This window comes from Paroedura picta, chromosome 10 (genome assembly GCF_049243985.1).
Source record: "Paroedura picta isolate Pp20150507F chromosome 10, Ppicta_v3.0, whole genome shotgun sequence".
Lineage (NCBI taxonomy): Eukaryota > Metazoa > Chordata > Lepidosauria > Squamata > Gekkonidae > Paroedura > Paroedura picta.
The window spans coordinates 55,316,236-55,344,134 of NC_135378.1; the positions used below are offsets into that span (position 1 = coordinate 55,316,236).

General features: G+C 40.5%; 1 protein-coding gene across 3 annotated transcripts; it reads left to right on the forward strand.

The window, feature by feature from the left end:
* Positions 1 to 27,853, forward strand: SETD7 (SET domain containing 7, histone lysine methyltransferase). Of its 3 annotated transcripts, XM_077300250.1 has the most exons (9): positions 1 to 503; positions 6,825 to 6,954; positions 7,820 to 8,021; positions 10,912 to 11,101; positions 13,073 to 13,154; positions 14,504 to 14,621; positions 16,324 to 16,481; positions 17,669 to 17,852; positions 20,159 to 27,853. In XM_077300250.1, exons 1-8 carry the CDS (start codon positions 152 to 154, stop codon positions 17,847 to 17,849), a joined length of 1,413 nt encoding a protein of 470 aa, XP_077156365.1. In that variant the 5' UTR covers positions 1 to 151; the 3' UTR covers positions 17,850 to 17,852; positions 20,159 to 27,853. The 3 variants fall into 3 exon arrangements, 2 of the variants coding, with proteins under 2 accessions (XP_077156365.1, XP_077156364.1); XM_077300249.1 differs by lacking the exon at positions 20,159 to 27,853 and having other exon boundaries at positions 3 to 503; positions 17,669 to 19,105; XR_013224791.1 differs by lacking the exons at positions 13,073 to 13,154; positions 17,669 to 17,852; positions 20,159 to 27,853 and having other exon boundaries at positions 16,324 to 16,477.
* Positions 27,854 to 27,899: the final 46 nt, after the last annotated feature.

The window sequence follows — 27,899 nt, forward strand, 5'->3', positions numbered from 1 at the left end:
GTCTCTCTGCTGGGGTGGGAAGGCGCCGGTTGCCCTCCCTCCGCTCGGCGGGGCCACAATCTCGCCCCGCTTAAGTGCTTTCCCTCTCCTCGGCCCAAACGCAGGCGCCCTAGCACGTGCGCGCCGGCTCAAGGGCCTGGGCCGGCGCGGCATGGCGTGGCGTGGCGGGGGAGGAGGGGCCCGCGGGATCGTGCGGCCGCCCGGGGCGTGTGTCCCCGCCGCACCGGAGGGCTTGTGCTTTTCGGGGCTGCGCAGGGAGCTGTCAGTCAGGGAAGGGCCCCAGCCCCGGGTGATGTCAGTGGATCAGCTGCTCTATAACAAAGCGCGGAGAGCCGAGTGCGGGAGAGAGAGCGGCGACAGAGGCAGCAGCTCCTCGCCTGGCCGCTCGGCGAGCTGTAGGGGGGACAGCAGCCGGACGAGGCGAGCGCCAAGGCACGGGCTAGCCGAGCAAGTTGACGCTGCCATGGACAGTGACGAGGAAACGCTGGAAGAGACCGTCGAGGGTAATCGCCTCCTGCCTGGGCCTGGCCGCACAGCTGTCGGGGGCGAGGGCGGAGGGGCTGGCCGGCCGGCCTGGCTGCCTCCTGTCCTCAGGCGGGGAAGTCGGCAGCGCCGAGCGGTGGCTGCGCCGAGGAGCCCTCCCCACCAGGAGTAGGGTCTCCGGGAGGGGGGGGGTAAACATGGTGCCTGCCTTCCCGCCTCCTCTCGCTTTTGGCCCCCACGGGCTCGTCGGGCAAGGGCGGCCAAGCGTACGAGGAGGGGGGGGGGCTCCGGGTGAAGTCGCCGGCCGGCGCGAGGGGCGAGGGGCGCGTGGCACGGCCTGGCCGGGCGTCTGGGCGAAAGCTCCGAGCCGTCCTCCCGGACAGAAATAGTTGCCCCACCCCGAAGGCGGGTGGGATCCCTCGTCCCCTCCCGCGTCTCTTTCCTGCGCGGAGCCTCGGGGAGGATGGGGGCGAGGAGCAGGCTTGTGGGGGGCGAGGCCCGTTCCCGACGTCCAAGTTCACTCCCGACTGAGTCCTGGCGGGGTTGCCGGGACTTCCTTCTGAGCAAATGTGACGGCAGCAGTGAGCTTCAAAAGTCAGGGCGCATCTTTAAAACGTGCATCTCTCTCAGTTCCCCAGCAGAGTCATGTTGTCAGAAATGTTTTCAGGACTGATGAAGTGAAGCTTAACGAAAGTTGAAGCTTTCCTGATCTTATCGCTGCTTGATTTATGGCAGTGGTCTTTACAAAATGTGTAGATGCCTGATCAAAACTGCAACCCGTGGCAAGCTTTAGTCTTCTGCTCTCTTAATTTCCTGCTTTTGGGTTAACTTTATTAATGTGCCAGAATCATCTTTCTAGTGTAGCTTTTAGTATAAGTGGAGATTTCAAGAAGAAGATAATGTTGAGCTTGGCCTCTTGATAGCTGTGGCCCAGTCCGTCCTCTATTAGAAGAGGAATGCGAATGTGTCTAAAATACCTGTAGATCTCCACAGGCTTTGAGCATGGAAAATGGTTGCATTGAAGTGCCCATTAAGGTTTGGAAGAGGGTGCTTCCAGCTGAGCTAGTAGAGGGGCAGGCAGGTGTGTGTTTGTGAAAGCACACTTCTCTGATGCTTAAACAGAAAGAGAAAAGCAGAGAGTAACTACTTTATGTTGTTCAGAGCACCTTGGTGGGTAGGGATCTCTTTCTCTGGGGATCTGATGTAGGATAGCACAGCTGCTACCCTGTAGGCGTTCCAGTTTGTGTATGATTGTAAATGAAGCAAACACTATATAAAAACATATTTCTCTATCCAGTTCTCTATCCAGCCCAGGCAAGCACATTCTCACTATTCAGGGAGGTGGGGCGCAGAAAATGTGCACTACTCTAAAATTGTTTTAGTGCAGCCTCCCTAGAGAGTGATGCTTGCTATTTTTATAGTTTAGGAGTTTCCTCCCCTGAAAAACAGTTTCTTGCTTTTGCATATTTTGTACTTTTAAATGTTGCTCCCAGAAAGGATACAATGGTGCATGTATGGTGAAGTCATATGGATTGTACCAGCAGAACTGATAGAATTGGCACAATGATGATTAAACATTGTTAACATGAAATATGATTCACTCTGTGTTTTAAATTATTGATTGTATATAAAACAATTGCAGATCTGGCATTCTGTAATTTGGACATAACTATGCAGAGCCAAACATTTCTTTCCTTCATTCAGAATGAGCTATGGCATTTCATCTGCTGCTGACTTCATTCCTAATATGACTATTTTTAAATGCTACCTTTTGTTTGACGGTGTAATTCCTCATTTGTTGGGTTTTATTACTCCCCATAGTTAACTGTTGATACTTTCCTAAGCACAAAAGGATTGCAGCTGTACAAAAAGCCTTTTTGGTACAGCATATCTTTGGAAGCTGAACATGCATGATGGAGGAAGAAAGATTCTGAATCCACCCTTATTTACCCAGCCTCCATGGATATGCTGTGGGGAAGGAATGATGTAGTGTAAAATATTTTGAATTTTTTCAAGCATTTGAAAAGTTACATTATTTTCCAGGGGCAGGCTTTAGTAAAGACAACTGGAATTATGGTATGCAACTAATGATTAGGTAATGAGAGTGACAGACAATATGTCAGCAAAAAAGGGATTTTTTCAAGCACTAAATAGATAAATGTTGCCTACTGAAAATGTAGAAAATTCTAGGAGTAGGCACTTACCAGTTGAAAAATAAAGTTGATTGGGTATGTTTAAAGCACTGAGTTTATTAGGACAGAAAATAACAACTCAACTTTAAACTTCAACAGGTTTGAGACTTGTGTTGATAACAATTATAATTTTAAAATATATTATTGTAACTTTTAAGAATTTCATGCAAGAATTTTACATCTGCGAAACATGCAGTGAACAGGTCTGCCATAAGGCTGACATACTGATACTCCAGGATTAGTCTACAGTTTCAGCTTTTAAAGAGGTTGAAATAGAAATAAAGCAAAGAAACATGGAGTAGGTAGCGTCTGCAGCAAGACAGAGACATGGCCAGTCCTAGGCCTCTGTGACTTCTTGTGTTTCTGCTCTGCTTTGAAATGCCTGCAGATGTAACAGGAGGTCAGTAATAGAAGCTTTACTTTGCTGCTGGGTTTTCTTTGATTGCATGCCCTTTCATTGTTGCCCTCATCAACAGACCATAATAAAACAAAAATATAAGTTTATACCTATAAAGTGCAGTTGTGGCTTTGTATTTCACCATAATCAGATAATAATGTGCTGGCAGGGGCTTATGGGAATCATAGTCCATGGACATCTGGAGAGCCATAGTCTGGCCACACCTGGTTTAGGGCAATGTTAATACAATGGATTTGGGGGGGGGTGTTACATGGTCATAATTACTGGCAAAGCCTATGCTAAATGGAGTGCACATTTTTTAAAAATGACATTGGTGAACAGAATGTCATAGTAAACTGATAATGTTTTCAAACTTTTGCTTTGTTCATACTAGAAATCTATTGATTTTACCTAGATGCTGCTTTTCTCACCATTGAAGGCCCAAAGTGGCATCCCCAAAGTGATCTCCCCCCATTTTATTTGATCAACTTTGCAACATGCTTGTGAAGTTGGTTAGGCTGAGAGAGTGCCTGTCCCAAGATCACCCAATTGCAAAGTGGGAATTCAAACCTGACTGTCCCAGCTCCCATTTGACACATTAACTACTGCACCATGTTTGCTATTATGAGCATTGGCTTTGACAGAATATGTATGTGAATGGGCAGCGCCATTTAATAATGCCAAATGAAAACAGTAAGGTGAGCACTGTGACTGCTTGGTTCCCCCTAACTTGTACAGTTTATTTCTTGAAATTTTCTCTTGTTGAGTCAGGCAGATGGGTATTTTCATTGCCTGCGGCACCTTTTGTTCTGTCCCTTCCATCTTGACACTGTTTTTCTGCCTCTCTCTTCTTTTTTCTGTGATTTCTAGTTTTGGAGTGAATGAACCATGTTTGACAGTAATTTTGTATTTATACTTCAGCTAAAGGGCTAACACACTATGCCCATTAAAGTTAGTTATACACATTCAAATCAGAAGTAAATCCTGTGAGTAAGCCCCATCAAGACTCTGTAGAACAAACGTTATCTTCTGCAGTACAGACTAATATAAAGTTACATGTTGAGTTTTGCCTGAAGACTGACGGTTGCACAATTTATGCTTCCTTGGCCTGAACTAATCATTCCTGCAAATCAGCCAAGTTCCAGTGTCACAAATCTCTCTATTTATAAAAGAACCAGTGCTTTTGGATTGGGTCATAAACTCTGAAGACAAATATTTGAGGTGACATCAAAATGCTTGAAGCTTGAGGGCTGAACAGATTTAATTAATTAAAAATTAAAAGGTGGCTTTAAATGTATTCCAAGTGTTCAGAGAGGTTTCATTTGGCTTGTGATGGAGTGGAATGAAGGTTCCATAAATTGACAGCTGAGTGGCACAACAGAATTGACAGAGTTTGTCAATACACCGTATAGTATTATATCAGAATATTTAAGTGCTCTTTTGTTTTCTGATATCTACTGAATTGCAGGAGCAATCCTATGCAGTTCTATTCAAAAGCAAGTCAGATTTTATTCAGAGTGGGATACTTCAAGGAAAGTTGGATTCAGGTCAGTAGCCATGATGGTCTAAAGCCCCAGAACAAAGTTTATGTCCAGTGACATCTTTAAACCAAGAAAGTTTTATTCAAGATATAAGCTTTTGTGTGCATGCACACTTCTTCAGATACATACTCGAAAGATTATACCTTAAACACAACTTTGTTGGTCTTAAAGGTACCACTGGACTCAAACTTTGTTCTTCCAGGAGATCATTCTTAGGAATGCAACCTATATATCACTTTGGATCATGGCTGCAGTCAAATATGAGTCAAGTTAATTCAATTGATATAGCAAGATCCACTTTGTCATCACACTTCATCCATATTCAGAATAGATTCATAGAGTTGGAAGGGGCCATACAGGCCATCTAGTCCAACCCCCTGCTCAACACAGGATCAGCCCTAAGCATCCTAAAGCATCCAAGAAAAGTGTGTATCCAACCTTTGCTTGAAGACTGCCAGTGAGGAGGAGCTCACCACCTCCTTAGGCAGCCTGTTCCACTGCTGAACTACTCTGACTGTGAAAATTTTTTCCCCGATATCTAGCCTATATCGTTGTACTTGTAGTTTAGACCCATTACTGCGCGTCCTTTCCTCTGCAGCCAACGGGAACAGGCATGCTTTCCATTTTTCTGACCCAGATGCAGAACTTTACACTTATCTTTATTAAATTGCATCTTGTTCTCATTTGCCCATTTTTCCATTGTGTTCAGATCTCATTGAACTCTGTCTCTGTCTTCTGGAGTATTTGCCAGTCCTCCCAATTTGGTGTCACCTACAAACTTGATGACTAGTCCCTCATGTTACTGTTATGCTTTAGTATTTAGTTTGGGCTGTACAACATTTCTGATTCTCATGCCCTTTCTGTTGTGGTATCTACTTTATGTAGAGGCTTGCGGGCAATGGTTTATAGTAGCATCAATCCATTCTGTGTTTCAAAAGTTTGTACAAGGCAGTCTTTTTACAGAGAGGATTAGGATTGTTGCTCTGGGCTATGGATTTCGGTGTTTCACTGGCAAATGAGAATGTAGTTGTGCTGTGATCTTTCTGAGTTGTGTTTGGCTTGGATCCAGACTAGACATTTTTGCAGGCTCAAGGATTTCTGTCCTCAGAGAATATCCTAGATCTGAATCTCTATAGGAGAACTTCTGGCTCCGTTGCCTGACAAATTAATCACAAATATTTTTACTGCTTGGAAACATAGTAGTACATACATAACAATGAGCTTTAATAAATTGCGCTGGTGTAAGCTGTTCCATCTCAAGTTCGTATTCACTGGTACAGTTAGTTTCAGGTACTTCCTTTCCTGTAATTTATTGTCAGTAGCTCGGTATAGATAACACTATGCCATTTGCTGTTTCAGTATGAAGGATTTGGGGAGCAGTGTTTTGGATGATTAAATACCCCACAGAAACTAACAGGTTTCTTAAAAATGGTTTCACTAGTAACTGTCTAGAATAAATTGTATGGATGCAACAGACAGCTAATTTTAAACATTATCTAGGTCTCATAAATTAGATGAAAGATGATATTGCAAATCTTGTAAATACATAAACTCATAGGATTTAGTATATTTACTATCTTCTTTACCTCTAAATAAAATAGTAAGATGGTGCTGGGACGAACTGGGACTCAACCCCTAACCACCAATCAGGTTGGCTGCCCTGGCTGTCCCATTCCTGATTGGACATCCATCCAATGAATGGCCAATCTGGAAGGATGTCCCACCCCTGGTTGCATCCCCTTCCAACTTCTTCCATTTGGAAGAAGTACCAGCCTGGTAAGCAGAAGCTGGGAGGAACTGTAGGCTGGTGGGGGGAGGAAGGGGGAGGAAGCCTCTGCCAGCACTCCCTCCGCCCTGAGTAGCTCCAGCTGCAGCCTTCCAAGGCCTTGGTAAGGCTGCTGGAGTGGCAGGAGGAGGAGCGGACTGCCCGACAACGCCTCCTCCCCACTCTGAAAAGGCCTACTGAGGCCTCAGCAGGCCTTGGCGACCCTTTTGGGAGCAGTGGCAAGAGGATCAGAGTCCCCCCCCAGTGCTTCCCCCTGCCCTCAAAAGGCCTGCTGAACCTCTCCTGGCCTAGGCTGGCCTGCCCGGGGATGGGGGGAGGGGTGGCCTAGCACCTGTTGCATTCAGGGATGCAACAGGCTTTTCTGCTAGTTTTTAGTATATTTACTACATGTTCCTTTTTTGTAGCCTGGTTTTATTATTTTTTAGGAGACCTTGATGATGATGGGCTGCCCCATGGATTTTGTACAGTCACATATTCTTCCACAGACCGATTTGAGGGAAATTTTGTGCATGGAGAGAAGAATGGCCGTGGCAAGTTTTTCTTTTTTGATGGAAGGTAGGCACATTGTCCTCTTTTGGGGGGTGGGGGGTGGTAATTATTTATGTCTATTCTGCAGTGCTTAGAAGTTTATTCTTTAACTTCTAGTTGTCATAAGCTATATGAAACAAATAAATGCAGCCTGTTTTGAGATGTCATCAAAAGCAGATCACAATTAGTTGTTTAGTTCTGCTCTCAGTCTTTTTTTAATTGTTGCTTTTCTGTGTTTGCCATAATACACTTCACATGGGAATACACGTCACAAAATACACGTCACATGCCCAAACCTCCACAGTTATGCAGGGCCTGCACGAGGGAGCTCTTCCACCAGGCATTCGCTTGAGGCCAACCAACTTAGAACACCTGCTGGTCCCCCCAAACACCCCCCCCCCGACTGAAATAATTAACCTCCCAATGTTACTTAATTGTTATTTATATTATAAATGTGGTATTGTAATCTTTTGATGCTTTACTGAAAGTTGCTTTGATGTTACAGTCTGTATAATGTTCCATGTAAGTAATAGAATGTTCAGTGTAAACCACCCAGCTGCAAAGAAGTGGGCGGCATAGAAATCTAAATAAATAAATAAATAAATATTTCTTGTCTAAAACAACAATGTATATTCTTTGAAGATGGAGGAATCAAAGTGCTAAGATAGACAACAGGATCTGTTCTGCAGAAATAGAGACTTTCCCTTACCTATAATAGTTGCTCTATTCATCTCAGTGGAAAAGAAAGAGACAGCCATTTGCTAGAATATGCACCACATCCACTTCACAGCACGTGTGAGGATTCATGTTGGGGTACAAAATTCATCATTGATTAGGCTTGAAAATGAGTTATGTGTAAATATGGCTCCTCTGATATATTTCTTTTTGTCAGTACCCTGGAAGGATATTACGTTGATGATGCTCTGCAAGGCCAGGGAGTGTACACTTATGAAGATGGAGGGGCTCTTCATGGCTCTTACATGGATGGAGAATTGAATGGGCCAGCCCAGGAATATGATGCTGATGGGCGATTGGTATTTAAAGGGCAATACAAGGACAATATTCGACATGGCATTTGCTGGATATACTATCTTGTAAGTTTGTTTCACTTCCTCAGAATAGATATTTAAATGCTTTCTCAGTGGGCTGATATATCTACTCATGTAATTATGTTCTAAGTCTTCTGTTGATCAGGGCTGGAGACAGAATGGTATCTGAAATGGCAAAATGTTTTGTATTATCAGGAGACACTCTTGCAACAGAAGCCTTATGTTCTGTGCAAGTCCTTTCTACAAAGGCTGTTTGAGTCCAGCAGGCTCCGTTTCAGCTACCTTTGGCCTATTAGTGTCCTAAGAAACTATACAACTGATGAGGCAATAACTAGGCATGTGCAATTGAAAAAAAAATTGTATTTTTTAGGTCTGGGTATATTGGGTCCAAAATGTTAATATTTCCTGATATTCCTGTACTAATATACTGCTGGGCTTCGGAAAAATATTTGGAAAAGCCAAATATTTTCACCTCCTGCACATTTAAAGGGACCAAGATCCATTTAAATGTCTGAATAACAGCTGATCCTGCAGAAAGAAGTCTCTCCATGGGACTGGCTTGAGCCATGCTGGGGGGGGGGGTTCGAATCAGCCCCCCCCCTCACAGTCCAAAAGACAGCTGATCCCGGGAGAGAAGAGTCTGTGAGATCAGCTTGGACTGTGAGGGTCCTCAGTTTGCCCCCAGCAAATCTGGCTGGCTGGCAGCCATTCTAGCTGTTCCTTTCGCTTCCCTCCCTCTGGAAGGGTGCAGACTGAAATGGAGGGTTTAAATGAATGCTGGCCACTTAAACTTAACAGCTAATTGGCAGATTGGTCCAACTATTGTTTAAATGGCTGGCATTTGTTTCAGCAGTATAGATTCTGAATATCCCTGAATAAAAACTATATCAGTAACTGAAGCAGATTAGAGAATCTGCATTTGGTTAGAAATTTAAAAAGATATCAATAAGTTATTGGGGGAGTGGTTTGGGTGAACTGAATGCACATACCTAGTGCTATCTTATTGTTAGCAAATGACACAGAATAGGACAGATTCGCTTCACACTGAATGTAGCTTATGTGGAAAGTACACTGTCATGGATAGCCATACTTCCTGTTAGATTTGGGTCTTATCATAAGTGCAGGATCTTACTTGGTCTTTATTCCTCTCTCTCATTAGGATAGGAGCTCATCTTATTTCTAAGTGTTTAGCGAATATTTGTCTTTAATGGTTCTAAATTTAAAGACAGCACAGCAGAGTTGCTTCTTGTTTTCACAAATGAATAGCTCTATTCAGGCCATTCAAGCTAGTGACACTTTGCCTAAATAAATAGTGAATAGGTTCTGTATTGACCATGTAGATGCTTTATACATCAATCTGCTGTAACAAAATGTTCTGAACTCTGAAGCTGGAAAAACAAATTATGCTGTTTAAACTTCTAAACTTTTTAGATGTCATCCCAGAAGAACAGTGATGAAACTGACTCCTGTATAAAGTGATGTAGAGAGACTAACTGTAAATACAGACTGTAGGATTTATGGATATTCCTTAAGAAATTACACCTGAAATCCTAAAACACTATCCTAGAAGGAATCCTAATTGAATAAAATGGGACTTCATTCTGAGTAGATCTGCTTAGTATTGATCTTTAATAATTTTCTTAGGAGCCATAGGAATGCTTGAATTTTGTTGGCAAATATACTGCAGAAATTTTCCTAGTGAATCTTATGGAACCCTATGATGATTGTCATGAATTGAACAGATATTACAGAAAGAAAGCCTAACAAGGCTCATGGCTGGTATGACTTACATTTTTGTGGTGCACAAACTAGCATGCCATCCTAAGCAGAGTTATACCCGTCTCAATCTATTTTAGCCAGCAGCCTTAGAAAGAATATAAGTTTTCGTAAGATGGCACTGTAATTCCAGTTCAAGCCTTTCCTATGTGGACTGGTTTTTGAAAGAGTAGAAAGATGACAAGAGGGGGCCTGCTAATACTCATGGGGGAGGCGTCCCACCTCCCACTCCCCTACTCTTTTCTTGAGCCCAGACTGGCCCCTGGACTCTCCTGCAGCTGCCACCAGGCCCTTGGGCTGCATCATTGCTGTGCCCAGTACTGCTCCTGGGCTGTTCTGCCACCACACCCAGTGTGGAGCATGGAGCTGCAGGGCTACTGGTGTCAGGCCCAGTGGGGGCCCCAGGATCTCTGGCAGCTACTGCTAGGCCCAGCAGAGCACCTGAGCTGTGCTGCCAATTGCAGCATGCCCAGTGTAGCTCCCAAAATGCACCAGTGACAGCATGGCCAGCATGGTTCCTGGCCTATATGGCTGCTGTCAGGCCCAGCACAGCTCCCAGACTGCATAGCCACTGCAGGAGCTAGCAAAGAGCCTCAGGCTGCACAGCTACCATTGACCACTGGAGGTAAGTGTTTTGCTTTTCAGGAGATATAACAACCCTCCATTGAAAAAAAATATATTTTTCTGCATACTTAGGGAGTGCTCCAAGTTTGCTGACAAATCTGTTCAGGTTCCATATGGTGCCAGTCTGCAAATTTAGCTATCCTAAGATGAGGGCCAAGAGTGGCTAATAGTATATAGGTGTTTAGTCTCCTTGATGTTCAGTATTTGGTGAAATCAAGCTGTTTGATGTGATTTGCTTTGTTTTAGTAGGAATTTTATGGATTTGTCCTAAGCATGATATAAATAAAGTAAATGAATTCAGACTATAATGATGTGATATGAATGATAAGAGAACTTCTGGGATAGAATGGGATCTGGGATCACTTTGGGGTCAAGTGAAATTAACTTCTACTAGGCACCCATGGAATCAAAACATTGTGTGGATATTTTATTACAGAAATGTTTACAGCTGACAAGGCCATAGCATTGTAAGGGAACAAAATTTTCCCCAAATACATACATGAATTCTTGTACCAACCTTGTGGTTCTCTTTCAGGATGGTGGGTATCTGGTTGGAGAAGTCAATGAAGAAGGAGAGATGACTGGAGAGAAGATAGCTTATGTGTACCCTGATGGGAAGATGGCCTATTATGGGCATTTCATAGATGGTGAAATGTTAGAAGCAAAGTTGGCAAATCTCTTATCTGTAGAAGAGGCAAAACCACAATTTGAAGTAGTCCCAGGCAGTAAGTTCCCACCAGAGGTTTTTGTATCATTGTGTTTGTACTTTTGCATCCCATGATGTTGTTCTGTCCAAGGAAACCTTTTAACAATGATGACAATCTGGATAGATGAATTTAATTTTTTCCCATGGAACTAAACCCCAACCAAGTACATGGGGTTCAAAGGAAGTCTCCTATATAGTCACGGACCAAACTCAGACCTGCTTCAAGTTCAGTAAGGTCATTGTGTCGTGTGCCCTCAGATTATACCTTTAGACCATGCTTATGTGGAATGAATGCTTGCTACTATGAAGTGTGGTGATCTAGAACCATCTCAATTTTGTATTTTGTACTTGTGTGTGCTTAAGCTGAGCACAAAGTACATATGCCTTGTGCAGAGTTTACAAATATGGTTCACTTACCACTTTTCTTATCAAAATACATGGAAGGGGATACCACATCTTTTGCAAACTGTGTTTATAGTGTTTATATTTTTGCAAAATGTAAGATGAAAAGCAGGCTTTAGCGGGATGGTATCTTTGTTTTCTGTGCGCATTTTCTTTTTAAGCTTTGTTAATGATAAAAATGTACCTATGGATATACACAATGAGTACCACCATAGGGTTTTATTTTTATTGATGATGTCTCTGCAAGATATAACCTAACATAAATCAACAACATGTAGTATTTCTCATTTTCATATCTGTCTAGCCTTCTAAACCTCCTCTGTTATCTGGGCTCCACTTAATCCAGAGCCAACATTTTGTTGGGTAGGTAAACATGTAGCTCTTTTGTCATGCTTCTGCTGATGAATTCTGATTCATGTTCTCCTGCCTTTATTCTTTCTTTTAATTGTGTAGGCTGCCTTTCTAGACCTACGCATGGCAGCTCACACCTAAAGCAATAAAATAAAACTAAACTAGGAACTCAAATTATAAAAACAAATCACATCAATAAAAAGTCAAACCAATAAAATATATAACTAAGAACATGATAATAAAACCAAATCAGTGCATTATAGCACATTAAACAATTATAACAGTCCTCAAAGTATGAACAGACAAAAAACAGCTTTAAAAGATGGAACCCTTTCTTAAAAGCCTGAGTAAATAGAAATGTTTTGGACTGATACCTAAAGGAAAGGAAAGTAGGAGCTAGGGAAGAGAGCATTCTGAAGGCAAGATGCCACCACTGGAAAAGTCCTGGCTCTGATTGCCCCAACTTAACTCTGCAGGTAGAGGCAAAAGAGCAGGGCTTTATAAGCTCAGCATGATTTAAGGAATGGCCATGTGAATGCAACTTGCTCAGTGTCTAATGCACAAAGAAAAGAAAGACATATTATTATCATTATATTGTTATTGTTACTGTTGTTACCACATTACTATAAAACTGAGTTAATCTATTGTTGTTTAGAATAAAGCTCTGATTGATAGGTGATTGATAGGTGATGGTACATATGCCACACTTCTTTGCAAAATTGGCCAGTTAACATTCTATTTAAATAAGTTCAGGAATCATTGCCCTGAATCCTGTACTTTGATTCCTCTTGGTCTTCCACTGCAACTTGTATATCCCTCAGATGCTAGGCATTTCCTTTTACTCAAGATCAATGTCTTTCAATGAGCTGCAGTGTTCCTAATGGGAGAGAAACAGGCTACACTGCATAAGAATACCTTCATACCTTCACTAAGGAAGATGAGTGGAAACAAGAGCTAGGATCCAAGCCATTAATTCTAAATTGAGTAAACCTGAACTAATCTTGATAACAAAATGATACATCTGGACACAGTTTGCAGGTGCAGAAAGAAGTGAAAAAGGTGGAATAATTGGATAGAAGTTTAATTAGCTATTAAAACAACCCTAATTAAAATATCTCCACTTGCTTTTTTATAAATAAAATTTCTTTGTGGTTGTACTGAATGCATTACCCTTTAATAAGAAATATGCTTGAATTTTAATATTACACATTAATTCCTTTACTGGTTTTGTTTTTAGGCCCAGTATACAGTTTTGATAAATCTTCTTCATCCTGCATTTCTACAAATGCTCTTCTTCCTGATCCTTATGAATCAGAGAGGTAGAATTACTTTTTTGTATAAATGAAACTTTCACTTTGCTTAAATATTTTCAATAAACTTTGGCTGTTCTGCTTGCATGTTAGTTCACCATCCTACAATCTTTTATTTTTTGAATAGTGAACAAGATGGCTTGTGAGGGTGCTTGTTAAATCTGCACTTTAACTTGAAAGATGTCTTCGATTGCTCAGTTGAATTTAAATGTTTCCATTAAAACACAATAATTGTCTTTAAAGGTGTGTGATTGTAGCAGACAACCTATTCCTCTTGAAAGAAGTTTTAAGGAACTTTTATACTTCAGCAAGACTGCCTGTTCACGCATCCTGAACATATTGGAGTAATTTGTGACAGACAGACATGAAACTGGTTAATTGTTGGGCTCTCACATTACCTCCTTCCCCCACCTCTAAAGTGTTCAGAAAGCCCTATTTGGTTGTGACTTCCAAATCTAGATGGCTTCGCTCATTGTTACCCATTTCTGTTCCCATAATAGGAATTTTTATCTGGAATCCTAGGAAGTGAGATACAAACTAACCTCAGTTAAGAAAAGTATACTCATATTTGGACGTCACAACTAACTGGATTTTATATTATCTTGCCATGTAAAGGGAGAGGGAAGAAGCCACAATTTAATCAGAGGTGTGCCTGTGACAGATGATGAGTTTATCATGAGCTTCAAAGAAGATGTGTGACCTTCTACCAACCAGTATACACAGTCAAGAAACCAAAGCATTCAGGCACATAATTCAGGGGATGCAGCATTTTCTTGTTTAATGCAGAAACCTCTGTCATATTTAACTTCTGTACTGACATATTTTCCTTTCTGGCTTAAGTAGTCCCTATGACTAATCAGTGGAGCAAAGAAAGCTTGCTTTTCTGTATGTGCATTATAAAAATTACACCTTGAGGAGACAAGAGGATAAAATGCTATATTTCTGTAAGGAGCTATAATTGACTTGTACTTAACTGTGCTACATCCTAATTTAGATCCAGTTTATCTTACTCTGAAATCTTTTAAATATATTTCTACTTACTCTGACATTTATGTTTCCATTTTTATCTCTGCCATTTTGGAATATAATGTAAAATTGGATTGGGGCTTGAATCCTAAGTTTCCCACTGAGTAAATAAGTGAGTTCCCAGTAGTGGATGATTATGTACTTAACGTGAGGGAACCTTAGGATCTAGTCTATTATATTGCAGAAAATTGCTGGCAAACCCTCTGAATAATCTCAGCATTTTTGTTTGTTTAATTGCTGGTAGATTGTTAGGTGTACCCAAAGTAATACAAACTGACAGAAATATCAGTGTATCTACAGAATATAAATATTTGACTTTACCTTTTTGTCAGGGTATATGTGGATACATCTCTCATTTCTAGTGCTGGAGAAGGGTTGTTTAGTAAAATAGCAACGGAAGCTGGCACAGTTATGTCTTTTTACAATGGAATACGGATTACACACCAGGAGGTAAAGTATAGAATTTTACTGCTGTTCAAAATACACTTTGTCATAAAAACTCTCTTGCTGATTGTTCACTCTGTTACATGCAGGCTTTAATATGCATGCAGGGATTTTGTAAAATGAGTAATTAAGGATACCATGGTCATTGTGGGAAGGTGCCTTCCAACTGCTAAACAAACAGGTTTTTATTTCACCTCCTTCACATGAAGGAAAGAGATGCCAAAGAGCCCAGCCATAGAAAAAGAAAATTAGCTTTTTCACAGATAATGTCCTCACATGACTAGCATTTATAATCTTCCTTACTCAAAATGTTTTATCGTGTCTGTTGTTTTTAGGACTGTTTGCTTCTCAGATTCTTTATAGAAGGAAGCCATGGTGGTGAAGCAGTTAGAATGTCAGTCTAGGATCTGGGAGACCCAGGCTTGAATCCCCTCTCTGTCATGGAAGCTTGCTAGGTTGACCTGGGGCCAGTCACCCACTCTCAACCTTCCCTACTTCATATGAGAAGAAAATGGAGGAGAGAACAATATGTGCCAATTTGGCTCCCCCCTGGGGAGAAAGGCAGGGAATAAATGAAATAAATATGAGTCATGGAAAATTATGAACTATGAATTATTCTACCTTGGTGCTAGAAAACCTTTTTGGCAGGTATGCCAGAAATTCATTGAATGGTGCAATAGAAGGGGAAAGAAGTGTGGGATGATTAGCTATGGACAGGATTACTGAAGTGAAATTGTCTTCTTTTCAACTTGACTTCTGACACACTTGCCATAAAGTTTGTCCACTGAGGTATTCCTGAAAAACAAGCAAGACAAAATCATAGAATCTTTAACCACTCCTGTGGAGCGGAAAAAATAAAACAGTAAGGGCCCCGAAGGTGGGCCCTGTCCGGGATGAGGAAGGGTGCCGATAGGCCCCTTCGCCTGGACTGACAATTGGAGTGCCCAATTGGCAGGCGCAAAGCGCCTGCCAATTGGGCCCTCCAATTGTCAGTCTGCTGGCAAGGGACCAATTGCGAGCCGCGCTCTGCGTCGGCCGCATGCAGCCGACCGCCGCCATTACCCGCCTCGCCGTGGAGAGGCCAGGTCGCCGCCCCCCTCTGACGTCGGCCGCATGCAGCCGACCGCCTGTGCCCAGCGGCGAGAGAGGCAGCGCGCCACCCGCTAAAAGCACAGGTCGCCCGCTGGCCCACGCACCCAGGAGCGGCTGGCGGAGGAACCTCCAGGAGCGGCGGCGCCGGAACATTGCTACCATCACCTGTGTTTCGGCCTCCAGCTCGCCCACCGCTATCTGCTGCCTCACACACACCAACTTAGGTAGGTGGTGGCACGGGGGGGGGGAGGAGGAGGCGGCAGCTTACAGCCCGGCCCATGGCCGGTCTTGGGTGCGGGGACGGGGCCCGGGAAGCCGGAGAGCCGCCCCGCCCAACTCACGAGACCCGCTAGCGCCCGCTGTATTTACAGTACAGCGGGCTTAGTTTCTAGTCATAGAATAATAGAGTTCGAAGGGACCTCATGGGTCATCTAATCCAACCCCTGTACTATGCAAGATGCTCACATCCCAATTGCTCATCTACTGTAACCTGCCACCTCTTTGCCTTCACAGAATTAGCCTCTCCCTCAGATGGCTATCTAGGACCTTTTCTGTTTCTTTAGCTTCTTTACAGACAAAGTTAAAAGCAATACTTTTACTTTATTTTGAAAATTAGGTGGACAACAGGGACTGGGCTTTGAATGGAAATACAATATCCCTAGATGATGAAACAGTCATAGATGTACCAGAACCCTACAACCATGCAGCTAAATATTGTGCCTCATTAGGGCACAAGGCAAATCACTCTTTTACACCAAACTGTCATTATGAATCGTAAGTATTACAGTTGCACTGAACAGCTGATGTTGATTTTGAAATGTGAGGCTCTTATCTAGGTATCCAGTAAATTGTGGTAACAGATGTGATCTAAGGACCAAACTGAGATACCATGAGAAATTCAAAGAAGCCATCCCTAGAAAAGGCTGCTAACCAGGGTGTCTGCTAGAACTGCCTTGTGCTTGAAGGGGAAACACCAAAGGGCACAATCCAAGTGTCTCTTGTACTATCACACACTATTCTGGGGGTGGAACACTTGGATGAGCTATACAGGCAAAGAATTTAAGAGTTACACCTTCACATCCTCTGCAAAATTATCCAGAGAAGTACCTTTCAGATCATTGACTGATTAATTAGTGCTCTTCAGAATATCACTGCCTAAGCTACCAGCTTGAGTGGTTTGTGGAACCAGATATTTAGAATGAGCAACCAACAGTTCCTCCATCTAGGAATGGAATGACCTAATCTCAGCATACAAGTGCATGCATATATGTGTTCTAAAACCTAATTCTCTTAATTATAGCTACATGGTTCTGCCTTCATTTGTGTAGCTGCTAGACCTCCGAGTAGAAATATGGAATCAGTTGCATGCATAGTGTTGACAACTTTTTAACTGATCCCTCCAGCATTGGTCAGATGATTACATTCATGCAGCAAAAGCTTCACCTGCTTGCTTCCAGACATTCCCTGTGCAGGATTGTACTTGAAAACTGCTGTCCCTTGCCATTCAAAATTTTGAGTGGTTCCACAAAAGTCATGTTGTAGAATACCCAACATACTTTGCTAATCTAAAGAGTTAATTAGAGTAGGTTTAAATTAGCAGTTCAAGCCTTGGTGAGACAATATAAACATGCACATTGTGTTTATGAGTGTATGAAGAACTATGTAACTCTTTAAGGAAGTGCCTTGAGTAGATACTTTTTTAAAGGTAAAAACAGATAGTTTGGGGCTGAGGGATGCCAATCCAGACTACAGAGATCAGTTCCCCTGGAGTAAATATATGTTTTGGAGGGCAGACTCTATAGCATTACTCATCTCAGAAGCTAAGCAGGGTTGGCCCTGCCCTCCCTTGGCTGTACCCCCAAATCCGGAATTTCCCAATGTAGAGTTGGCAACTCTGGTTAGGCTGCTTTCCCCCTTTTTGTGCTTGGAATTATAACATCACATTCTTCTTCACTTTCTAGGTATGTTCATCCTCGTTTTGGGCTGATTAAATGTATTCGCACTATTAGGGCTGTTGAAAAGGATGAAGAATTAACTGTGGCTTATGGCTACGATCACAATCCTTCTGGACAAAATGGGCCAGAAGCACCAGAGTGGTACCGCATGGAACTGAAGGCCTTCCAAGCTGCCCAGGAAAAATGAAATGTATGCAGCTTCCTTCTTCAGCAAACTGGATCTATGCACTACTTTCATACTGAAAATAGGAAAGCCAGAGATTTTTGTTCTATGGCTCTTCACTCTGTTAGAGAGGGATTCCTTGCATATTAACATACTAAATCTTGCATACTGAGTCTTTAGAGGAATTTTTAAAAAATTTTTGCTAGTGCTATGAAATAACTATTTATGCTAGACAGGACAGTGTGACTATTTGGCATTCTTCATCTAATTCTCCGTCATATGCAAAGATGCCAAAATGTAAAAAGACTGAATTTACTCCCTACAGTCTAGTTGTTACTGTGCAACTATATTTTATATACATGCCATTTGTCATGGTACTAGAATTGTGCTGTTTTAATATTCCTGAAGAGTAGTGTAATTTTAAAACCTTTGATCAACTGTTATTTTAAAGCAGGTTTTCTTCTTCGCACATAGGAGTTTGGTCTTTTAAGTCCTCTCTCTAAACAGTATTGCTTTCTAAAACTTGTCTGTTCTGAGTTAGCCTAAAGGTTTATCAGAATTTCTCCATACAGATATATTGGCCAGATGGGCGAAAACATTTTTGATGTGTTCCTAAAAATAGCAGGGTTGGTGTAAATAACACTTGGATAATTTCTAGTTGTTTATGTTTTAAAAAGATGAAACAGGAAACAGGGTAATTTATAAAGAAATGCTGCTGGTTTGAATCAGTATGAGACAGAGTGATGTAAAGATGAACCAAGTAGTCTCTTACTTGCTTTAAGCTTTTTCCTTCCTTTCCTGCCTCTATGATCATGTTGTTTCCAGGAATATTATTTGGTATGCAAGGACAAAGTCATGACAGGAGAGCACTGCACTTTTCTTCTGGTTTTACTGTATAAGACATGGTATAATAAAGAAAATTAAGAGTAATGTTAAAAGATTAAAGGCCAAACCTTGAACTGGTACAGTAAAGCAGTGCATTCTGTGTGTATTTAAATATATTTTTACATTCTTAACTAGCATTTATCAGTTATTTACTTAAAACAATTATCATTGTAAATCAGTAATTTTTCAGTAGTCTGTGATCCTGGATTTTAGCTTTTTAGATAGCTTTCTAAATATTTGCATTGCAATATTAAATAATTTGCTGTGTAATTCGTGTACCAGGAGTATTGCATATATGCCACTAGAATATTTTTTATTCCTAGTTTCCCTCTAGAAACAGGGTTGTTTTTTAAATCCATCTACTTGTATTGGGATTAAAACCACCTATTATTCAAGCTGGAGGGAAGTTCTTTTTTTTTTACATTGCAGGGTAGATTTAAAAAAATACACAAAAGGTTGTTATATGGTATCAGACAACCATCAGTGTAATTCTGTTACCTTGCTATTAATAGAATGTTCTGATAAAGCCTTATTTATTTTCAGCTTTAAAAAAATCATAGAAATACTTCTGATTGCTGTTATTTAGTCCTGAAAAGAGGAACGATTTTTGATTTTCATGCCTGCTTTAGATTTCATGGCAAAAATGCTGTGAACGGGGCTTTTGTATTCTGATTTTTCATGTTGGTGACTCTAGCCCACACCCCTTCTGCTTCTTCAAATATGGGAGGAGTTGAGATTTTGCTGACTCTGTTGCATTTGCTGAGACTGATCTGATTCTCTTGCTCATGGAAGTGTGAGCTGCAAATTGCTGAAATGCTAATACCACTTCTGGAAGTCGGTGGACACAAAATGTTATCTGAAACTTCTTTCTTGCACATAAGAATTTAATTACACAACCAGTGGAGTTGCTGTCAGTTTACAAATAAGTCTGTAGAACCATAGTACTGACTATAATATTGGTTGGTGAAGTGACCCAATACTCAGATATTGGTTCAGTTTAATTACCCAGTATTTAGTGAGAAGGCATTGTCTTCTGAGTTTGCTCAAATGCATCCCTTTGAGAGAGTATTTCTGAGATTTAAGGTTATAGTCCTAAACAAATTTATAATGGGACTTGCTTCTGATGAATGTGCTTAGGATCACATCACATTACCTAACTAATATTATAGCAGATGCTGTCTGTAGGTTGCTGAAATAATAGACTCACCCCTCATAATGTTTTGCCTTCTTCTCTAGGGCTGCTTCCACATGGCAACTTTTTCACAAAATAACTACTATGTAATAACAATTGCTGCAACAATCAGCTGGTTACTCTGAACTCCCAGTTTTTACACATAAATGCAATTAAACCTCTAGCTCTAATTCAGAGGAACTCCTAGATTGCTGGAATGGATTATTAGAACACTATATTGCAATCTAGCAAGTCTCTATTTTGTTTTGTTTTTCAGAAGTGCCACAAAGCAACTCCTCAGTGGCTTGAAGGGAACATGGTGGCAACGAGAGAAAATAGGGCAGGAAACTGATGCCGATGTGTGTGGAACTTTGGTAATGCACACCTTCCATCGATAGTGTGCTTTCAGCTGTTCTCAGAAAGATCAGAGAAAGGTCCAAGAGAAAGTATTCTGGGGATGGGGAATTATTATTAGACTTATGTGGGTTTTCCAAATGAAAGTGCTTCAGTATGATAGCTGAAGCAGAAGAACGTCAGCTTGGTGTAGTGGTTAGGAGCACAGACTTGTGGCGAGCCGGGTTTGATTCCCTGCTCCTACCCCACATGCAGCCAGCTGGGTGACCTTGTGCTTGCTATAGCACTGATAAAGCTATTCTGACCGAACAGTAATATCAGGGCTCTCTCAGCCTCACCTACCTCAAAGGATGTCTGTTGTAGGGAGAGGAAAGGGAATTTGATTGCAAACTGCTTTGAAATTTCTTCCAGTAGAGAAAAGTGGCGTGTAAGAACCAAGTCTTCTTCTTCAAAAACCTTCATGTAGAAGGAGCCTAGCAAAAAAAGATTTGCCTCCTATGTTAATAGACTAATAACTAGTGTTGATGTAGCAGATGGACTAGAAACAGGGAGGTCTGACTTTAGATCCCCTCTTTGCCATAAAGCTCACTGGATAACATTAGGCAAGTTGCTATTTCTCAGACTACTTAGCCTTACAGATATGAGGATAAAATGAGAAGGGGAACAATGTACTCTCAAAGCTGAACAGTGTCCCAGATGAACTATCTTTTTTCTACTTTGTAACTTCTTGTATTACCTAAATATTTCCCCTTTCTTCTGTAGCTTTTTTGAGATTGGTAGTCAGTGGGCAGTGTTAAAAAGAAAGGTACTAGATTATGCAATGGTATCTATTTTTCCTTTGTTATCCAAGAGAACGATGATAACCTGAGAGTTCCATCAGCCAGGATCTTAATATGAAAAACAGAACATCTTCTGAAAATAATTAGATTCGAGTTCAGTGGCACTTTAAAGACCAACTAGATATTCAGGATAATCTAAGGTGCTCCTGGACTTGAATATAGCTCATCTACTGCAGACTGATATGGCTGCCTTCCCAAAACTATCTTCCTGAAAATAACTAGGATATTTTGGAAATTATTCTGAAATGAACTGCCCTAGAGCAGACTAATGATTATTGGTCTTCTTTTTTAAATCATCTTTTATTTTACTAAACTTGGTCATGAAAAAGTTTGCCCCCTTATGCCTAGGAAAATTGCTTTGGCTGTTTCTCTCCTGTTGCACCTTGAAGACAAGTTCCAAGCAAGAGGAATGTATAGCATAGACCTGGGTGAGCCCAGGGAGAAATTAGGAGAAATGCAATAAGAATTCTATGCTCAGCTAGTTCTCTGATTCAGTAAAGCAGTCTCCCATTTTCAGACTTTTTCCCCTGCAAAGCAGTTTCTGGGAGGTGTACAGAACTGCTAAAGTAGGATCCTAAATAGTTTGTTGTGGCATATAAACTAGTTTTAACTTGCAGTAATCTTATTTGAAAAATAGTGGCAGCCATTTTTAATTTGTGTATGCTATTTTCAATACTTGAGTCATCTACAGTGCCCTGTATCAACCTTATCTGAATTTTCAAAAAGTCCACTCTAGTTTCATCTGCAAAAGCAGAGCAGACAGAAATCAACTACAATTTAAAATGTAATTATTTGCAATACAGAATACAATCATTTTCATCTCTGTTCTGTAGATTTCTGCCCTACAATCAGTAATTGGGCAAGCACTTTATATGATGTCACTGCGGATCTGCTTTGAATAAGTTATATGTACAGCAGCTACCTCCGTACTGTGGAAAGCCCAACTTAGAGGATTTACTGGAACGTTTAATAATTTTTAATCGCTCTTAGTGTTGCTGTGTTTTAGCCTAGTTTCACATGAGGTCACATATGGCTTTTTGGTATGGCACTTGTGAGCACTGAGTAAAGAGCATAGTGCTATTCAAATAAATCTGGTCAGTGTAATATATACAGGGGAATTCACAGAAGCAAAGTAGATCTGTTTTCCGACAGATGTATTTTTTTGGCTGACGTCCTCTGCTTTATTTGTATATATCTGTGGCAGCAATAGTCAGCTTCTCTCTTTCTCTTAACACTCTCATTAGCTGTGGATTTTTATTGGTGTGTTCCACATAGGGACAGGATTTTGTGGTTTCTTTATTGGTGGTGAAGCTGCAAATAAAGTGCAGCAGCAATGGCATTTCCATATGGCAAGTTTTCCTGCCCTAGTCTCCCAGCAGTGATCCCCTCCACCCCCCAGGCTACTATAGCTTTTGCAATTTTAAAAAAATGGGCACTAGGATATTGTTATATTCATAATACTCCTGTAACAACAGGTGTAGCAGGCTCTCTGAATTCTTAACTTTCATTACAAAAAAGTTTGTTTCTAATCCTTTTGATTGCAAATGTATGCTTTTTTCCCTTATACTTTTGCAAGAGAAGGGGTTAAATGCATTTTTTAAAACAAGAATTGGAAATACCAAGAACTCAGTACACCAGTTGTTACAATAGTGTGCCTATTGAAAAAATAGCAAGCCCCCTGGTGGCAGAACGAAGAAATGGCTGCTTCACAGTGAAGAGAAAATTACTGCCATGAGGCTTGGGAAATTACTTTTCCCACTAGAAAGTAGGCCTTACTGAGACCTTTTTCAAAACTTCAAAGCAAAGCAGGTTTGAGAGAGATTGGAGAAGAGTGAGGGAAATTGCACAAATGTACCATGATGCTGTGAAGAAGCAGGAAAAAAATCTGCTTTCTGAAAGCTTTGAAAGGGCCAGACATCATAGACTCCTTCATGCTGCCAAAACGCTTTGCCAAATTATGATGTGATCAGTCCAGTTTCTGCAATAAGTTGAAGATTTCTTCTAGATGGTTCCTATAATGGATGAAGAATCTTAACAGGATAAGAGTTTCTATTTGGGTTTCTAGGTTTCAGTATAATTGGACATACTTACAAACAAGCCTACAGGAACCTGGTAGCAAATATTCAGAAGCACCTATTGAGACAGCGATGGCCTTTCACAAATGCTATGCTAATGCTTCTTTGCATATGCTTCAATGAATAACAGCAAATTTTATCCCCATAGAAAAATGCCTTCTGCTTTTGTCTATTGATACAATAATTCTGGGATAGGGAGTGCTAAGGCTCATTGGCTACATCTAACCCCTAGACTTTGCCTCTGGTCCACACAGGAATTGTTTAAAGATTTGTAGGGCCCATAGCACCAGAGCAAGTTTAAGGATTCACGGGACCCCAACATAGTACAATTGCAATGGGAGTAGTCAAACTGGGGGAGGGGGAGAGGCTGCAACCCTGTTCCATGGGGGGGGGGAGGCACAGCACAGGGCCCCTGCAAGCATGGAGCCTGTAAAGTATGCAACATGTCTCACATGGTTAAACCAGCCCTGGGTCTGCACAGATACAGGCTGGCATCATGTGGTGACTTTATGAGAACTGGGTTGTCCTGCAGACAAAGCAGAAGTGTGTATGTTTGTGTGTGTGTCAAACCAGGCAAAAACTTTGTTAGCCTTAGTGTTTTCTCTGTGTTGGATCTTAACCAGCTTTTCCACACATAAAAATGGAAAATGGTATCCTCTTTGATCATAAAAAAGGCTATACTGGGAAACATGGGACTCGCATAAACAGTTGCAGTTGGATTTTAATAAAAAGGGTAACTGTATCAGATTGAGGGAAAAGCTGGTTGGATCCAGTTCTATGATCTTTTGTGAGCTAGTGCAATCAGCACATGGCAAAGAATTAATACTTTTTCCCAATAGTAGAATTATGATATATTTGTTTGCAGTTCTTTCTAATAAATTTAATATATATATATGTAGTGGATCATACAGAAAAGTGCCAACTTCAAAGTAGGTACAGTTGTGCAATAATACTCTGTAATCATTATGTTGCTGGTAAATTGATTCTATAATAGCACTAGAACTTTTATCTGGAACTAGTGGATAATAGGTTAGCTGCAACATACTTGCACAGATCAAAGGTTTTGACCGTTACTTTTTCTTACTGTTATTTATTGCTACTGTAAGATGGCCTTTTCCTTCTTATATTTTTACTAACAACCAAAATGAACACAATATAAAGCTGCAGTTATGAATGGAAAATACTGTGGTATTACCTGGTGAAAGCAGTGAAATATTCAAGCCATAAAATAGGGTGCAAGGGGAGTTTTACTTCACAGGTTTTCATGTGTGTATATAAATAGATATGTGAAAAATATTTTTATGGCAGAATGCACATGAAACCCTTATACTAATAAATTAATTTTATAAAAATTAGAAGAACATGCAAGTAGACAAAATGCTTTACAATGCAGAAATTAAACTAGTGTCTTACAACAGCAACAAAACATTACTCGAAGTGTGTGTGTATTGTGATTTTTAAACATTTGAATATAGGCATATTGGATCCTTTCTAAGTTCTTTCTCCTACCATTATTTGTTCAACACCAACACTGAAGTCAAAAAGTAAAAAGTCAGATGCTAAACAGTTGCCAACTTGGTGTAGTGGTTAGGAGCGTGGACCTCTATTCTGGCAAGCCAGGTTTGATTCTGCACTCCCCCCATGCAGCCAGCTGGGTGACCTTGGGCTCGTCATAGCACTGATAAAGCTGTTCTGACTGAGCAGTGATATCTGGGCTCTCTCAGCCTCACCTACCTCACAGGGTGTCTGTTGTGGGGAGAGAAAGGGATGGTGATCGTAAGCCGCTTTGAGGCTCCTTCTGGTAGAGAAAAGCAGCATATAAGAACCAACTCTTCTAATTGTTATAAGAAGATTTGCTTTGCTGGGATTTGTATCCACAGGTGCTGGTATGGCAGCCACATTAAATAGTGGTTGGTTAAACTTTCTGTCATATATGAAAGCTGCATTCACTTCTGTGTTGTTGTTTTTTTTAAGATCAATGGGTCTATTTGTGAACATTTAAAATAAGTTTTATAATTAGTATTTAAAATAGTCTTTAGTGTCTTATTTCATGTTTCATTTTTTAGGTAAGCTATCTGAAGTCTTCACAACATCCTATCCTATAATTGAAGGGAATAAAACTGAAGGGAATCTGTGCTCAGGAAGTCAGAGTATAACCGCTTGCACCTGTAGCCATGTAATTCTAGATCTTGTGTCAAGATACTAATTAGAGTGGTTTGTGCTGCTGATATAATGCAGGTTGTGTTGCCTTGACAAGGCATCACAGAATGCAAAAACTGTATTATCAACAGGCCGTGTCATTCAAAACTTTTATGAATACTAGGATGGAGGGGGGAACACGCTTCTTCAAAGAAAACTAGCATAGAAATATACACAATGGTAAAGGGTAGAAAGGGGGGGGAATTGGAAGAAGATAAGGCTAAGAAATACCAGCCAGTTCTGGCAAACTTTCATGAGATTTGGTGAAATCCATACATCAAAAAAAGTAAAATATTTTTATAAAAATAACATACTGACAATATTCAAAAGCACAAAGAGATGCTGTAACTAAGAGGTAGGTGTTTCATGACTGGGATACTGCACAAAGAATTATCAAGCTTTTAGAGGAGGGCTGTTTGCGGTTGGTTGCTTGGGAAGTATGCTTTGAAAATCCTACATAGTTATCCAATCAATAATTTATTAAGTTACAAAATTGGTCTCATAGTTTTTTAGATGTGGCAGTAGCAAAAAAACAAAACACTAACTTGCTCAAAATACTACATAAGCAATAGGAGAGGACAAATGTGAAGATTTCGTAGGGAAGTGATGGTGATTCAACATTCAATGGGAAGAAAGAATTAACAGTGACCACTTGCCCATGTATCAGCAGTTGATTTCACAAATGACCTTAATGGTACTGAAAATGCAAGAAGGGGCTGCACAATGAAAATACAAAGTCCCAAGTATGATAGCTTATTACAGGCACTGAAGCAACATACTTTGTTAAGCTGCTTGCTGATATTTGGCATGTAGCCCTTGACTCAGTTCATTGGTTGGCTGTCACAGGAACCAAAGGGGTTGTAGCTGCTAAATTTTTATTTTTCAATCTTCAGAAATGTGCCGGCAGAACAATTCAAAACAAAAGCCTATGGACTATTTGTGCGATGCTGTGTATATGCTGCAAGGGTGGATGACTGAATCTGATTTGTGATTCTTTTTTTGTAAAAACAAAACTTTCCAATAACAATGCTGTCTTAAACAATGCTGTATTAACTCTGTGTATTAAAGAGACACATGTTTTCACCGCAGACTGGGATATAACATAGAATGATTCATTTTATATTGTTATACTGTAGTGTGCAAACTATTCTACAGATAATTATTCACTTGAACAGGCATATTTCCCAGTACCTTAGCAAGATGAAGATAACAGTATTTTCATGTAGCTTGTTTTGTATAGAAATGACACCATCATATTACAATAATTATGAGAATATTACATTGCTTTTTAAATTCAGAGCACATTTTAATGTTCACAAATTGCTTTCTTGACTACAGAATTGAAACTATGCATTCTTTTATGTGACACAGAAAGATATAAAGATGGGAAGAAAAACTAGTATTTTTGTATAGCCACCAAATAGTGATCTGTGAACTTTCCATGTAGAAATGATACTTAACAATCATGTAAAAGGGCACATTATCACAAACTGGAATATTGGAGTCCCAGTTGTGGGTTTATACAGGGGTAGTCAACCTGTGGTCCTCCAGATGTCCATGGACTACAATTCCCATGAACCCCTGCCAGTGTTTTCTGGCAGGGGCTCATGGAAATTGTAGTCCATTGACATCTGGAGGTCCACAGGTTGACTATCCCTGCCTTAACATGTTTCATACATTGAGATGCACTTTTTTTCTCTCTCCCTATAATCTCTGTGAAACTTTCCAACTGTAACTACATTCTGTTTTCCAAAATAACTGCTGTATTTAAGACTCTTGGGGAAAATGTTCACTTTTTAAAAAATCAGTTGTCTTGCCATGTCCTGCTGGGGCCCATCCCTCACAGGTGAGACTTTATTTCGAGAGGTGTTAAAAGGCTTCTGTTTACAGGCAATTCTACAATATTTAATATATACTTGATGGTATAAAACAACTAATCATACTAGAATTATGAGCCTTATTGAAATCCATAGGTTTACTTGGTTCCGCGCCCCCCAAAACTATGGATAATTGTAAAAGAAACGTTTACATGAATGACAGTTGCACTTCCTGTTTTTATGAATGAGATTTTTTTGGTATGTTTTGAGTACTTGCATAGGGAAGCAAGGAAAATGTTTCTGGAGCAAAAAGTACTTGGAATAATTTTAAAATTTGCTTCAAAATGTGCTATGAAAGCAATTGCATTAAATGAATTAAACTGCTACAGCCTCTGTTTGAATAATTTTTGTTTTGTTTCTAATTGCCATTATGTTTGGATGCATCTGGAAGAATACTTCCTAAATGAAGAACCAAAGAACCACTTGAAGGTGAATAGAGAGGTCCATTCCGCACAGCGTTAATGTTGTTAAAGTCTCACTATTGTGTAATGCTTTTTTAAACATTGTGTACGGCGTCGTACACAATCTGCAACACTCCTGCAAAAATTGCTTCATTGTAGCACTTTTTGGGGAATCCACAAAAAAACGCTAGACTCTTGAGAACAACCTGCAACACATCCGAAAAAGACATGTGCATTCTTAATATAGCAATATATTGGCTGAAATCCCTCCAC